Source organism: Nymphaea colorata, chromosome 7 (assembly GCF_008831285.2).
Source record: "Nymphaea colorata isolate Beijing-Zhang1983 chromosome 7, ASM883128v2, whole genome shotgun sequence".
NCBI lineage: Eukaryota > Viridiplantae > Streptophyta > Magnoliopsida > Nymphaeales > Nymphaeaceae > Nymphaea > Nymphaea colorata.
The window spans coordinates 12,787,046-12,802,105 of NC_045144.1; the positions used below are offsets into that span (position 1 = coordinate 12,787,046).

General features: G+C 35.6%; 1 protein-coding gene across 4 annotated transcripts in view; it reads left to right on the forward strand.

Moving 5' to 3' along the window:
• Positions 1-9,224: 9,224 nt before the first annotated feature.
• Positions 9,225-15,060, forward strand: part of LOC116257973 (DNA polymerase kappa) — a 97,176-nt gene continuing 91,340 nt past the window's right edge. Inside the window, exons 1-2 of one of the 4 annotated variants that reach the window (XM_031635009.2) lie at positions 9,225-9,416; positions 11,582-11,754. In XM_031635009.2, coding sequence (XP_031490869.1) covers positions 9,344-9,416; positions 11,582-11,754 — 246 coding nt within the window. In that variant the 5' untranslated portion in view covers positions 9,225-9,343. The other 3 variants (XM_031635011.2, XM_031635012.2, XM_031635010.2) reach the window with 3 other exon arrangements.

Genomic DNA, 15,060 nt, shown 5'->3' on the forward strand with positions numbered 1-15,060 from the left:
TGGACAAAATAGCTAAGTAAACTTCACAAATTGGTTGAATTTTGGAAATCTCAAAGCATTTGGTTAGGACCAAAAGCAATGAATTTAATTTCACATGAGTTCCATTTTTAGAGAAAATTTTAAAATTTCTTAAGTAAATAAAACTTACTTTTTGACGAAATGAAGATTCCAAAATGCATAAATATAGACATTCATTTCATTATTCACACATAAATGACAAGTGATTTTTTTAATTAAAATGTATGACTTTCTCAAAATATGCTTAATATTATGTTAAGCATGAATACTGGAGTGCAGTTCACAAGCATGAGATAAGATATAAAAGTCTGAACATGATAAAAAATGCAACTGATGTTAAAAGCAATGTTTACAATAAATGGGACACGTGGATAACATCCATTTTTTGTCTCAAAATAGCTACAAAATTAAATTGTTCTGTTTTAAGTAGCTGAAAATTAAGAAATATCGATTCTAAAAAAGCTTGCTTCTTAGAAAATAATATCAAATTATTGAAAATTTACTTAACTCTTCATAAGTTAAGTGTTTAAATTGACGAGAAATGCACCTCTTGCAAACAAGTCCCCATTTATGCTAAACATGCATGTTGGGTTTCAATCGTGAGGTTTAGAAAACCCTTCTTACCTTAAACTAAATCAAATTTCAGGTTTTATGCAAAGGGAACTGTCAACTTCTTTGGACGATTTTAGCATAGCTGATCTCCTCTTTTAGAAAAATGGGAATTGGGATTTTTAATGAGATTTTGCAGCATTTTGAGACAAGGATTAACCCCGTGCAAATCTAAAAATTGTAAATGAAATCAGCAGCTTCCATAAAGTGTTTTGAGATTCCGATTTGAATGAAACTAGAAACTTCTCTAATTTTATGGAAAACAGCCAATTCTTAGCTGAAAATGAACATTCCAAGAGCTTAAACTTTAACATCCTAAACTTGATTTTAGGAAATCAAAGTTTGACTTCAGCAATATGCATGCATATTTATGCATGTATTGCTGTAATCGACAATTTTTAAGTTGAAACTTGAAAATTGAACGATCTTGTGGTTTTGAACTATGAAGACCAAAATAGAAGATTCTCTTTCTTTGAAAACAGCATGGGAATGTGCCCCAATTTCATTTTAGAAGTAACAAAATGAGTTTTCATGAGACATTATATGTGAGAATATATATATAAGCATATACATATATACACATATTATGCCTCTTAAAGTTCACAGATTGAAAGGTGACCTCTTAGCATACAAACCATGATGGTTTGTAGCTGGGTTTCTTTATGTGAAGGGATTGAAATAGGTTCCTAATCTCCTCCACCACCCTTCTCAAGTAAATTATAAAAACATGAATCAAAATGAAAGAAATTAAGAGAATGCTCAAGCAAGTTTTGCAATGATATTGCCATGCAAAGGTGGATCACATTGACGAGAATGTATCCATCCCTAATAGACATTTAGATTATATATTGCAGCAAATAGAAATCACTCTCTCACCATAGAATCCTCTCATGGTGGGGAGTCAAAATAAGTTCAGGCCAGCAGTTCTTGAAAGGGAAGTGGACTTGGGAGTCTTTTAGAAAGTAGATTCAAGAGTTTCCTTTAAAAAAAATCGATTCATGTATGAAATATGCATTAAAATAAACATTGAATTGTTGTCCACCCTAGCTGCACATCATTTCCAGCTATAAATAAAAAGGAAAATGAAACGCTTCCCAAGAATATTGAGTTTAAAAATGAGAGCAAGAAGCAAAAATGTACAAAGAACAAGTTGAAATGACCCCTACCTTGTGGTTGATTGTAATCACCCCAAATTTTTTCAAAAAAACTATGTTATTTTACCCAGGCGCGAAACCCAAATTTAGAAGCAAGATTCAAATCCAAGATCCAACTTTCAGATCCAAATTAGATCCAAAACTCAAATTTAGATCCAAATCGAGCATTTGAAACTCAAAATCCAAAATTGAGTTCAAAACAACAGAGTATGGTGCTCTAAGCACCGCGCGCGCGTGCACAGACCTCTCCCCGTTTTATGCTTCGTCCTCTCACCAAAATATGTTTTTGCCTAAAACAAAGCCGACCACTCTTTTATAACAAAAAAATCAGTTTTCTACGTATTAAAAAAAAGGGTTTTATGGTATTTTATCTTATTCACTTTAATTTCATTTTATTTAAAAAAATTAAAAAAAAAGGTTTTCTGGCGACCACGAATCACGCACGTGCATGATCGCTTGCGATGCTGCAAAAACACGGCAGCACGTTGCGCGTGGCAGAGCGTTGCACAGCAGCGCGTTGCTTGCACCAGGTGCGCAACAGCACTCGGGCAGGGGCCTGCATTGCAAGGCTAAGGGTCAATCCTACTTAGTCAAAACCTATTTTTTTTATTTAAAATAATTCAAAATTATGTGAAATTCACATGAAAATATTGTGAAATTAAAAAAAAAATCAAATTTTGAGTTTGAACTCCAAAACTCTTTATAAATACCTCCACAATCTTCCATCTTGGATATGAGCTAGCCCTTAGAGAAACTCTAGTGTATTATCCATTGAAGACTTAGAATTTTTCCCTTAGCTTTTTTCCTCCTTTTCTCTCTTCCTATTCCCCTTTTCATTTCTCATTTCTTTTCCAACTTGGAGCAAGCTTCATCAAGCTACAACTCTCTTGGAGGTAACATCTTGGAGCTTCACTCAAAGGAAATTTAGGATCATTCCAAGCTAAGGTGTTCATTTTTTCAAAAGTCGTTCTCATTAGAGGTATGTATTCATCATCTTTCTCCTTTCTTTCTCTTGATTCTTCCCTTCTTTATCTCCCCATGACCATGTAAGATTACTTTAAAGTCTTCATTTTAAAGTTAAAAAATTATTCTTAAGTGCACCGGGAGCATGAAAGAGTGAAGTAATAGTCAATTTTATGAATGAATCATTCTTTCTTTTCTTGAATATAGCTTTGTTTTGGTTTCCTTATTTTCTCTCTTCTTGATCTCCTCATGGCCATATGAGATAACTTTCAAATCTCTACTTTAGAGTCGAGAAGTTATGCTCGAGTGCACCGGGAGCATGACAAAATGATATGATCTTTCATTTAATGATTAAATACAAACAAAGATATCTTCATGTTTCTCTTTTGATTAGGTCTTCATTTTTTCCTTTCTTTGAACATATTTTTCTTACAAGATCATTTTCATTACCGACTTCTCCAAGATCAAAGTTCAAGTAATGACTCAATATTGGAATCATGTTTGATAGTCTACAACCCCAATCTATTTTCAAAACTTTTCTTTCTTCATAAATATTTATGTTAATTATCGAAACTAAAATCTTATATATATGTTGTGGTATGAATGTCTTTAGATGAATGTTGTGGTTGAAATGTTTTATTCTCTTCTAATCATATAGGATCAATGCATTCATGTATTTCACTCACTTGACATCACTTGTTATCATAAACACCACTCCAAAGAACTTAAGCAAGAGGAGATGGAACACTAACTATGTGGTAATCGAATTAGAAAAAAATCTCAAACATACTCAAAGTCTTAAGAGGACACCAAATTAATTTTCAAAATGATTTCACAAGCTTTACAAATGATATTTACAGAGATTTCCCAATTCTAGTTTTCCCTAAACTATTTTACATTCTCAAGTACTTCTTCAATGACCTTTTCAAAAAGTTTGAAACATCTAACTTTCAATATTCTTCTACACCGCATATAGAAGATGTTCAAGCTAAAACGAAATGCATCAATAATGACGTAGACATTCAACAGAAGCATTTAGGAATGTATTCGTAGCAATCATATCCAACTCCCCCAAATCTGCGGAAGTCAGTCAAGAGGTGGGAGCAGTAATGTTTTTTGATGATGTCCTCATGATTGCTAAAGCCAACATGGGGTCCTTTAAAGTTATTAATGATATTCTTGATAATTTTGAAGGTTTGGCTAGCATGAAAATTAAAAAAGATAAGTTTGAGATCTTTCTCCTAAAGACCATTGACCTAAAGACCATTGGTTGCCATGCTAATAGGCCCTTGGGTATTATTCCCTCCACATATCTTGGTCTTCCTACTTTGCTCATGGGTAATCTTACAAAGGCTCTTTGTTTCCTTTGATTAAAAAGATGGATAAGACGTTGGCAGGATGGAAGGCTAGTTTTTTGTCTTATGTAGGTCGGCTTAATCTCATAAAATATGTGCTTATGGTCCTCCCTCTCTTTTGGTTGATGGCTTTTTTAAGAAAAAATTGTTCCAAATTATAGCTGTTTAAAGGCCATCTTAGTAACATTGCTTTAAATGTTCCATCTCCCTCCAGTCTGACTTTCAGTGTCATTTGACCTATTGGATTTGAAATCAAAGGTGACAATAACCTCCTCCAAAGAGGGGAAAAGGTTATAACCCACACAATTATCGATTACAGCCATTTATGAGACCAAATCCTCACTTATCATATTATACAAAAACATACATTGTTAATACACATGAGCAAAGGGGAAAATACAAAGAATGGCAGTCATTTACTTGTCTAAGTCACAATTTTGCAGATAGTCTGAAGTGAAAATCTAAGTTGTCAAAAAGAACAATGTCGGTTGATCTGATCAAGGCTTAGACTATGGTGTCCAATGATCTGGGAGAAGTCATTGAGATTAAGAGACTACGAGAGAGATAAGCAGTGCAGGAATAATAAAAATGGAGAAATCGTGAGAATGACAGGAAAAACAAAAGCGATAAAGAGAAAATGAAAGAGAGGAGAAATCGAGAGGGGGAGAGAGAACTTACTATAGGATGTGAATGTCGGGTTTGTATTGGGCGGATCCTTTAATTCCTTGATAGCTTCCTAGGGCTTATAAACAAGAAGGTTGTTGGCAAGCATCAAAAGAGATATCTCACACACACACACATCTATATATATATATATATATATATATATATATATATATATATATATATATATATATATATATATATATATATATATATAGAGAGAGAGAGAGAGAGAGAGAGAGAACCGGTTATGGTGGATGATCGCAGGCAATGCACATTAGAGCAGCGGCGAAGGTGAGCAAGAGGCAGAGAAGAAGGGTGAGCGGTTTGTAAGTCTTCACTCGCGAATGTGTGATTTGTGACTCATATGCCCTTTTAAACTTTTTAACAAAGATGTAGGAACATGTCCCTAAACTTATCCTAACGATCTATTCCTATTTCTAGTATTTGATGTAGTGTACGATGGGAGCTTTTGTGTCACATCTTCCAATGTGTTGTTGGTTCGTCGACTTAAGCAATATTTGGAAGGGAGAAGAGGTTGGCATGATAATATCAAATTTTTGCAAAATGTCGCTGACCGAATTGAGTGGAAAAAGGTGAGGCTATGGTCGATATTGGGATTTTTGTAGTCAACAAAAGTATATAAATGATCTTCTCGCTAAAGCCAAAATGGGAAATTGCAAAGATGTGATCACTCCAACCATTGTCAATACAATTCCGTCTAGGTATGATGGTGAACAATTCAAGATTGTGAGCCTCTATAGAAGAATAGTGGGATGAGTCCAATATGCATTCTTTCCTTACCTAACATTACTTATGTTGTTAACAAAGCTTGTCAGTTTATGCAGGAACCAACACCGGAACATTGGGCATATGTTAAAAGAATTCTAAGATACCTTCGTGGCACTATTGATATTAGACTTTGGTTTACTAGGTCAACAAATCTCAAACTGAATATCTACTCTGATGCTGATTGGGCTGGATGGCCAGATGATAGAACATCAACAAGTGGATATGCAACATATTTAAGAAGCAATATTGTTTCTTGATCATCCTCTAAGAAACACACTGTACCTCGTTCATCTACTGAGGCAGGGTACAAAGCAATTGTAGGAGCTACGTCAGAACTATTATGGATGAAATCTCTTCTTCAAGATCTCGTCATTAAGCAGCTTGATCCTCCAATACTTCATGCAAGAACCAAACACATGGAGATTATCATTTTGTCGGAGAATGCATTGCCAAGAAGGAGATTGAAGTCTGATTCATTGACTCAGAAAATCAAGCTGCCGACATATTTACTAAGGCTTTACCAAGACCAAAATTTCGAGCATTAAGAAGTAAGCTCAGTCTTGAGAAGATTGGCTTGAGGAGAGATGTTGGAAATAAATACTCACTCGTGGAATCTGTTATGGACGTTGAGCAAGAAAAGGAAGTAGTTTTAAAGATAAGTCAACGCAAATCATGCATGGAGATAGAAACAAATCTGAAGATGGGAATAGATTTTGTAATTTCCATAAATTATGTAAAAAAGATTTATCTCCTAAAAGTGAAAGAAGCAACTGTGATAATTTCCTATATAGAGGAACCTCATCTCTCGTTGAATAGTAGAAGAGTTTTGAGAGAAAGTGGAGGCAGGCAAATTAGCCGAACCACTATAACCTGTTTGTGTGTGCTTCTTCTTCTTTGAACCATCTCAATCTTCAATTTTCTGCAGTTCTCTTGTTGATTTTTGGTTTCTCTTTTGTTATTTGAAGAGTTGAGTCAACTCTTTGTGGGCTATATTGTGAAGATCGGTAATTTTGTGTTACATTGATCTTCCCTCTTGTAAATACCATTTGTGCATAATAACGGTAGGGGGGCTATCCCCCAGCAACCTGTTATTGCAAAATAAGCATCATTTGAAATTTCAAATAAGCATGCCAATTTGCTTTAATTTCTTTGTTAATTAGGGTTTAAATATGTCTCTCTATTAAGCTTAGTTGTTAATTTACTTAGGCAATGCACACACCATGTTTTATTAAAGACTTAAAGATTATAAAGCCCTAATCGTGGTACTAATCTCATATTAGGGAACTAAGGATTGTCTTTTAAGCTTCGATGAAGCATCACTTAGATTAAACATGTCATCTTTCATTTAAATAGAATAAGATAGTTGTTAATTTTCAACTTTTTATACAGTTTTATTTTAGTCTGTACACACTATGTTTAGTTGAGGATTTGATGATTGAAACCCCTAACTGTGGTACCGACCTTGGTTTAGGGAACAAACAGTTAATTTTCAAGTCTACAATGATGTTCACTTAGAGTTGGTTTCTTTGTCAATTAGGTAATATGAGGTACCCTCATTCCTTCTCATTTATTTTAAGTTGTTAATTTTCAATTTTCACTTATATGCATTTGATTTAGTTTATTTTTTATGTTAAGTATTACACTCACTCACACACATATATGTTTAGTTGAGTTTTGAACATGATTAATTCTTTAACTGTGTTATTAACTTTGGTTAGGAAATTAACAAGCTTCCTTAAAATCCTCAAATAAACTCCCTTAAACTAGGCATGCATTGATTTCAAGTTAAGTACATTTAATTCACTAAAGCACACCATTCACTTTTAATGAGAATCTGAATGAGGTTGATTCAATACTGTACTTCTGGTATAAGAATAATCTATACTTGCTTAAACTCTAATTAAATACACCATTTTTAAATCACATCCATGTTTTCCAAAAAAAAAAAAACTGCACAAGTATTTTACAAACATGGTTTTCTAAAAACCTCTAAGATTTAGATGCCCCAAAACTTAGAACCAAAACACTAAAACAATAACTTTCCAACCTTAGTATAACCTTGAAATGAGCCTAAACCTTAAAAGTGATGAAAACACAGGGCAAAACTATAAGTTTCAAACATTAACCAAAACTAAAGCATAAAACCATTCCCACTTTCAACTAAACTCTTAGCTAAGATTGAATTAAAAAACCTTCAACTACAACTAAATCAAAGCCCAAACCATACCCAAGAACGTTAGAATTCAAACCTGATGACATCTCAAACCTCGAGTCCCAAACCTGAAAATGTTTCAAACATTGATCACTTGAAAACCCTAACTATCAAAACATTAATTAAAACTTTCAGTCTTAAGCCTTCCAAAATTCAATTTAAAACTAGATTATCAACAAGTCAAATCTTAGGATCTAGAACCATAGGAACCCAGTCCTAATCATCAAAATTTTGAGACACATGTACCGTATCACTTAGAGTAAATTGTTGCGTAGCCTATGATGACAATGGAGATAACATAATGACATCTTATCATGAATCTTAAGTTCACATGCCAAATTAGATTTAAAAACCATTGTTTTCAATACTTAGGGCGGCATGTCTGTATAATTTTTGTATTATGATTAAGATGGCATTTAGGCACTTAGATAAACAAAAGGGTAAAGTTTAGCCATCGGATTATTATCATAGGTAAAGATGCCAATTTCATTCTTAAGCCTTCCAAAATTCAATTTAAAACTAGAATATCAACAAGTAAAAACTAAGGATCTAGCTCTAATTCTTAACTTTAACCATAGGAACCCAATCCTAATCATAAAAATTTTGAGATACATGTATCGTATAGCTTAGGGTAAATTGTTGCATAGCCTATGTTGACAATGGAGATAACGTAATGACATTTTATTATGAATCTTAAGTTCTATTTAACAACCATTATTTTCAATATTTAGGGCATGTCTGTATATTTTTTTGCATTATGATTAAGATGACATTTAGGCACTTAGGTGAACAAAAGGGTAAAGTTTAGCCATCGGATTGATTATCATAGGTAAAGATGCCAAAAACGATCAAGCTTTGTACTGACGGTCGGGTCCCATTTTTTGAAAATCCCACGCAAATCAAACAGACAGGACTTAAACATCGGATGGTCGACACATAAAGCGGTCAATTTTTATGTGCCAACAATAAGGAGCATGTCTACTTCTCTACTTGCTTCTAGACTTCATTCAAGGGAAAATTTTGCAAAACCCACTTTAAGTATTAAAGTGAGTAGACAGTTGCAGGCCACGAAGAGCACTACTGCACTTCTGCCTTGCTTTTGGGCCTCATCAATTACAAGAACAAACGGTAGTGCCTTGCCACATAATTTTTTGATACGAATGATAGTATTCAGTGGCCCAAAAAAGTTGTTTATTTCATATAATGAGTAGTGTTGTCGTGTTCATAACACTGCCGACGATTTGATGACTCAAAATTCGAAACATCGTGGTCAGAAACATAACCGTGGTTGGAAGGGTCAAGAGCATGGTCGTCATCCAATATTTAGGAGGTTATTAGGGAGAAGGTAGGGGCAACTGGTGGGTCCCATCTCCGGAACCAGGCAAAAGAACACGGAGCCAATATTCGGCGGTTTTGCTCCGAAGGTCCTTCGCATTTAACGTGCGTTTTATCGTTAACGCCTTCCGTCGAACGAGCCCTATTATTATCTCATATTTAGCGAACTCTTACGCGCGAATAAACATTTGGGCGCCGTCTAGTCGCTCGGTTGAAAGAGGTGAAAGGGTGATCTGAGAGCGATGGCTGCTAGTGGAGTGGAAGAAGATCGGCCATGGCAGTCTTACAACACCGTCTATACTAATGCCAAAGCTGGTAAGGGTCCATGCGTGCGCACGGATCATTTCTCGTTTGAAAAGAATGGTTCTTGGACTCGGTCACAATTTAGGGAAATTAGAACGTCCATTTGAACTACATGAAATCAGTGATAATGAAATGTCAAATGAAAGGGGGTTCTTAAGTCTGCTGTCCGGGTGATGAATGACACTTGAAAGGTAAGTTGGTTCCTACTGTAAATTGGAGGATTGAAAGATTTGGCCTTCTGTTTGGGCAGATTGAATTTTTGATTGAAGTCAGATGCTTAGTGTTTGCTTCCCTCTTTACTTGCATGTCTTCTCTCACTGATGCTTCCCACGGAATGCGGAGGAACCTTGTCACAAATACTCGTGCGTCTGCACTCTCCTCAACGTTAAGGTCAACTGATGCCCATGCTTGTTTACCTCTTCACCCTGTGTGATAGAGAACGGATATTGCTCGTCTACCTTACAGGGGAAGAATGTCTCGGTCTATCGAACGTCCCCTTAAAGTGCCTCATATAATGCCGTGAGATTTTATTCTCCTACTCTCGGAACATCGCATTAGTTGTTGTATGCGAACTATTTCAGGATCGAAGTTTGGGCTAACGTAAGAATGGTCAATTAGGAAAACGAACACTTTTATTCGGATTGCTGACCCCTGTTCATTCACATTCAGAGGATGTGGAACCACGAAGTAGCTTAAACCACTTGCTGATTAATCACCGAATTCTTTATTTATTTGTGCAGGCATTCTGGGGTGGTTATGATACAGTAGTTCCAATACGTACAAGTGAGAAAAGAAGGAATTTCTCATGCATCCTTTTTAGTTTGTCATGTTCTTTTGTATGGTTTACTGGGTAAAAGGAACAATCAGAATATTGCGTTTAAGTTGATCGAACATAAGATGTTTTTTCTTCGGCTAAAGCCTTCAGAATGTACTAGCTTTTTGGTACTTAAAAGAAAAAAAATCAGCTTCTGTTGTAGCGTTTACCTATAAAAAATCACTTGTTGTATGGAAATTATTATGTGAATAGTGCCAGGAAGATTCCTCATGCTACCATCAACCCCCTTCTTCCAGATGATGACAACTTGAAAGTTGAAACAATGTTTTCAAAAGCGGAGGCATAGTAAAGCACAACACCGAGCCTTGAAGCGAGGTGTAAACTTCTTAAAAAAAAAAACACACACACACTTAATCTATCTGTGAGCAAATAAATAATAGCACTAAGAAACTAACATTATTATACACACAGGTGCACGATTCGAGGAACTCAAATAACCAAGCAGCTAATATATATATATATATATCACGATTCGAGGAACTCAAATAACCAAGCAGCTAATATATATATATATATATATATATATATCTGTGTGTGTGTGTGTGTGTGTGTGTGTGTGTGTGTGTGGAGTGAGTGAATGATCACTCTGGTTATCCAGATTCACCCAGCCATCTCACCAAAGCTGTCCATCTGAATGGTTGAGAAAAAGCATGGAGAAAAATGTGTAGAGTAAATGCCCATTACCTCTTTCCTTGTTTTTCTCTTCACATTCTATTATGTCAGATCAGACACTCCTGATTAGATGGTTAGCTGCTTTGAAAAGCCATAATTCACCTTTCAGTAGTTTTCCTATATATATACATATTATATGCATATATGTATATCATATACAAACAATGTATAGAAAATGCACAACAAAATGAATATACAGCAGAGCAGACAATGTATGGAAATGCACATACAAAATGAATATACAGAAAAAATTACATTGGGGAGTATCTTTACGGGACAAAGCTGTGCAAACTGAATACTACAAAGTTACAAACAAAATCATAAAGCATAAACATATATGGAAGCATTGTAAAACATGAAATATAATATTGCACCCCACCTGGAGATGCACTTTGTAGCATGAAATATGCCTCGTAACTTGATAAGTTGTATCTTTTTTCCCACTTATGCAATTTTGTAAGTTTTTGAAGGTTTTCAGTGTTCAATACACAATGAAATGCCATTGATTTCACTGCTCCACATTAAGCAATTAATTCTGTTATATGTCACCTTTCTGAGATGTTTCTGCTCCGTAGATGCACTACTGTAAATTGGTCCGAGATAATTTTGAACTATTTGTTTTACATGTAAGTTTTCAAACATTTCTCATTACCCAGTCAAAATGTTTCAGGAATGGAAGGTGTTGACAAGGAGAGGGTTCAGAAGATTGTCTATGAGATGAGCAAGGGATCAAAATATTTTGAGAATGAGCAACGTAAAGAGTCTACGATCAACCAAAAAATTGAGCAATTGCATTCTTGTTACCTGAAACTTACGGAGAATGATATATCACACTTCCAAATGGTATGCTTGTGAGCTACTTTGATTCATTATATTTTAAGTGTTAACTTCTGTAAATCATTTTAACTATTGCGAATTATGTTACGTAGTATTGTATTTCATTTTTTACAGCATGTGCACATTGCATGCCTCCTGAAATTTTATCTGAAAGCCATGGGGGAACAACTTTTATAATAGATTCAGGAAAGAATAATTTTGGCAGAAACAAAATGGTGATGAATTTACCTTCAATAGAAGGTCAATAACATAAATAAAATGCACTCTCTGTGATCTTAATCAAGAATGCAATCTCTTGCATGCAACTGCCATGGTCAATGATGTCTGAAGGTTGTGTATCATGACCAAAATCTGATTGTACAGGTCTCTGTTTGATAGATTGAAGAAATTGATGAACAACTAACTGTTGCTTTCTTTTGGATTTGTTTGTTTAACTTATGGTATGGAAAGGTAGATATATGCCGTTTATTTGAAGAATATGAATCAATTCACATGTATCAAGCTAGTGGGCAAGTGAAATGATTGTCTCTTGAGGCATACTGCACAATGTATGGTGTAGGTCGTAAGTACTAAAGAAGGAGAAGAGCACCATGTTCTTCATAAGAGTGCTCAACTCCATAAGACACCCTTGCTACCATTACTTAGAATCCACAAGATACTGAATCCACAATAATTTCTTTTACAGCCTGTTTGGATGGAGGGAGAGAGAGAGAAAGGAATGGAAAAAAAGGTCTTTCTTGTGTTTGGATGACTAACTAATATGGAGGGAAAGGAAAAAAGAACTAATAACTGTGTTTGTTGCAAGGGAAAGGAACGGAAAGGGAGGGAAAGGAAATGATTTTTTAGTGTACCCTCCGAAAATGGATAAATTGGAAGGGAAAAGAATGGATGATCATTCCCTTTCCTTTCTTCTCCTTTTCCTCCCCATTTCCTTCCCTTCCCTTACCCTTCCTTTCCCTTCCATCCATTCCTTGCCCTTTCTTTCCCTTCATCCAAACATTTAGTTCTAGAAGGGAAAAAGGGAAAAGGAACAATTGGCTCAGAAAAGCTCTCAATTCTTCCATGGGAGGATTGAAGGATTGAACACTGAGTATGATAACTAGCAATACTCCAATTTATAGACACAAAAGCGTCAACCTTGGAAGATTAAAAAGCCCTAAGCTTCCCATAACATTTGCAACCAATAATCAAGTAGCAGATCAATTATCCAAAAGGGCTGACACAACATAACTTTTTATATTTAGAAAACAACTTGTCTATGGTTCGAAGACCATGTACAACTTGAGGGATGCGGATAAGACATATTGTTTTGGGAGTTGCTCAGGATTGAGTCTAAATCCACAAGTGATGTCTGTCACATGTATGAGGTCACACTTGTAACAACATTCTTTTATTTAAAGTATTTCTCTTTTATACGTTTGTTTGTCACAAATAGTATATATCATTGACATGTGGTCATGCCAAAACACTTGGTGCAATGACTCTTTGGCTTCACGATTAGAAGTGCGATGGGATAATAGCTCCTCATATTCTGAACAACTGAGAGTAATAAAATCGTTGTCAGACATATATCAACTGCTTGTGGCAACTTGTGCAACTTGTGAGTGGAGTGGCCATGTTTATGTCAGCATCTATCTTCTAGATGTCCAGGCCTGCCATAGAAAATACAATGGACCTTTCCTCTACTTCTAGTATCTTTGCAGCATCTGCTTCCTTTATGACTATTTGATTAAGCGATGGAATGCCCATGCTGTTACTCAAAATAATAGAATTGATCCCTCCAAACTGTCAGCTGAAATGGCTCCCATGTCATGGTACACTGCTAAACTCACTTACAAATCTGATATAGTAAATCAGAATATATAAAGATCTGTATATCATAGTCACAAATAACGTTTCAGAGTCTTAAACTGCGAGGTTTTTATTAGGTATAATACGGCGAGCTATGTCGCATAGGTACGGGTATGGGTACGGGTGCCGGTGCTGGTACGGGTACGGACCATTTTTAAAAACTTGGGTACGGGGGTACGGCCGTACACACACATGCACATATACATATATATGTCAAAAAATTTCAAACAAAATAACATATCTGCACATATATATATCAAAAATTACAAATAGAATAACACATTCATAAATCATAATCCAAAATTTATCAGTCTTGATTCTCATTCTCCTCAGTCTCATAATTGTTACGTGATGAAGAAGGGAAGAACGAGAGTGGGAGAGAGAGAGAGAGAGGCGAGAAAACTTCACTTTAATCTCGTGCTCTAATCTCAACTTAAAGGGAGATTAGGGCACGGCTGAGACAGTTACAAGAGAAGGACAAATAAAATATTAAAAGGACAAAAAGGAACCCTAACTCTTAAATAATCAAATAACTACCACATTTAAAAACAAACTTTCTAATTTCAACACTCCCCCTCAAGCTGGAGCATAGATATCAACCATGCTCAGCTTGTTACAACATCTAGAGAAATCACCAATTGGAAGAGCTTTAGTAAACATATCTGCTGCTTGGTCTTCAGAAGCAACATGAACAGTGGACACCACACCTTCTTTTATAAGGTCACGAATATAATGACAATCCACCTCAATGTGCTTTGTTCTTTCATGAAATACAGGATTGTTTGCAATGTAAGTGGCCGCCTTGTTATCACAGTACATTTTCATAGGAAGAGGAACATGAATACTCATATTCGTTAGCATAGATTTAACCCACGTAATCTCAGTCGCCGTTTGAGCCATTGCTCTATATTCAGATTCTGCACTTGATCTAAAGACTACATTTTGTTTCTTGCTTCTCCATGATATGAGATTACCTCCAACAAAGACACAGAAGCCAGTTGTAGACCTTCTATCATCAACAGACCCTGCATAGTCAGCATCACTATAAGCAACAACATCAAGAGATTCACCCTTCTTAAAGAAGAAGCCTCTGCCTGGGGATGATTTTAGGTATTTCAATACCATCATCGCTGCATCCCAGTGGACTTTTCTAGGCTTTTCCATAAACTGGCTTAATTTTCCAACAGCAAAGCTTATGTCTGGCCTTGTTACAGTAACATAAAGTAGTTTCCCAATGAGAGACCTGTAAGATCGAGAATCTACTAGTTCTGATTGATCATCATGAAGGTGAATACGTGGGTTCATAGGGAGATTAGCCGGCTTGATCCCTAGCATCCCTGTGTCCTGCAGTAAATCAAGGACATACTTCCTTTGAGACAATGCTACACCTTCTTTGTTTTCCACAACTTCAATCCCAAGAAAATATCTCAAGTGACCAAGATCCTTTGTGACAAAATGTTT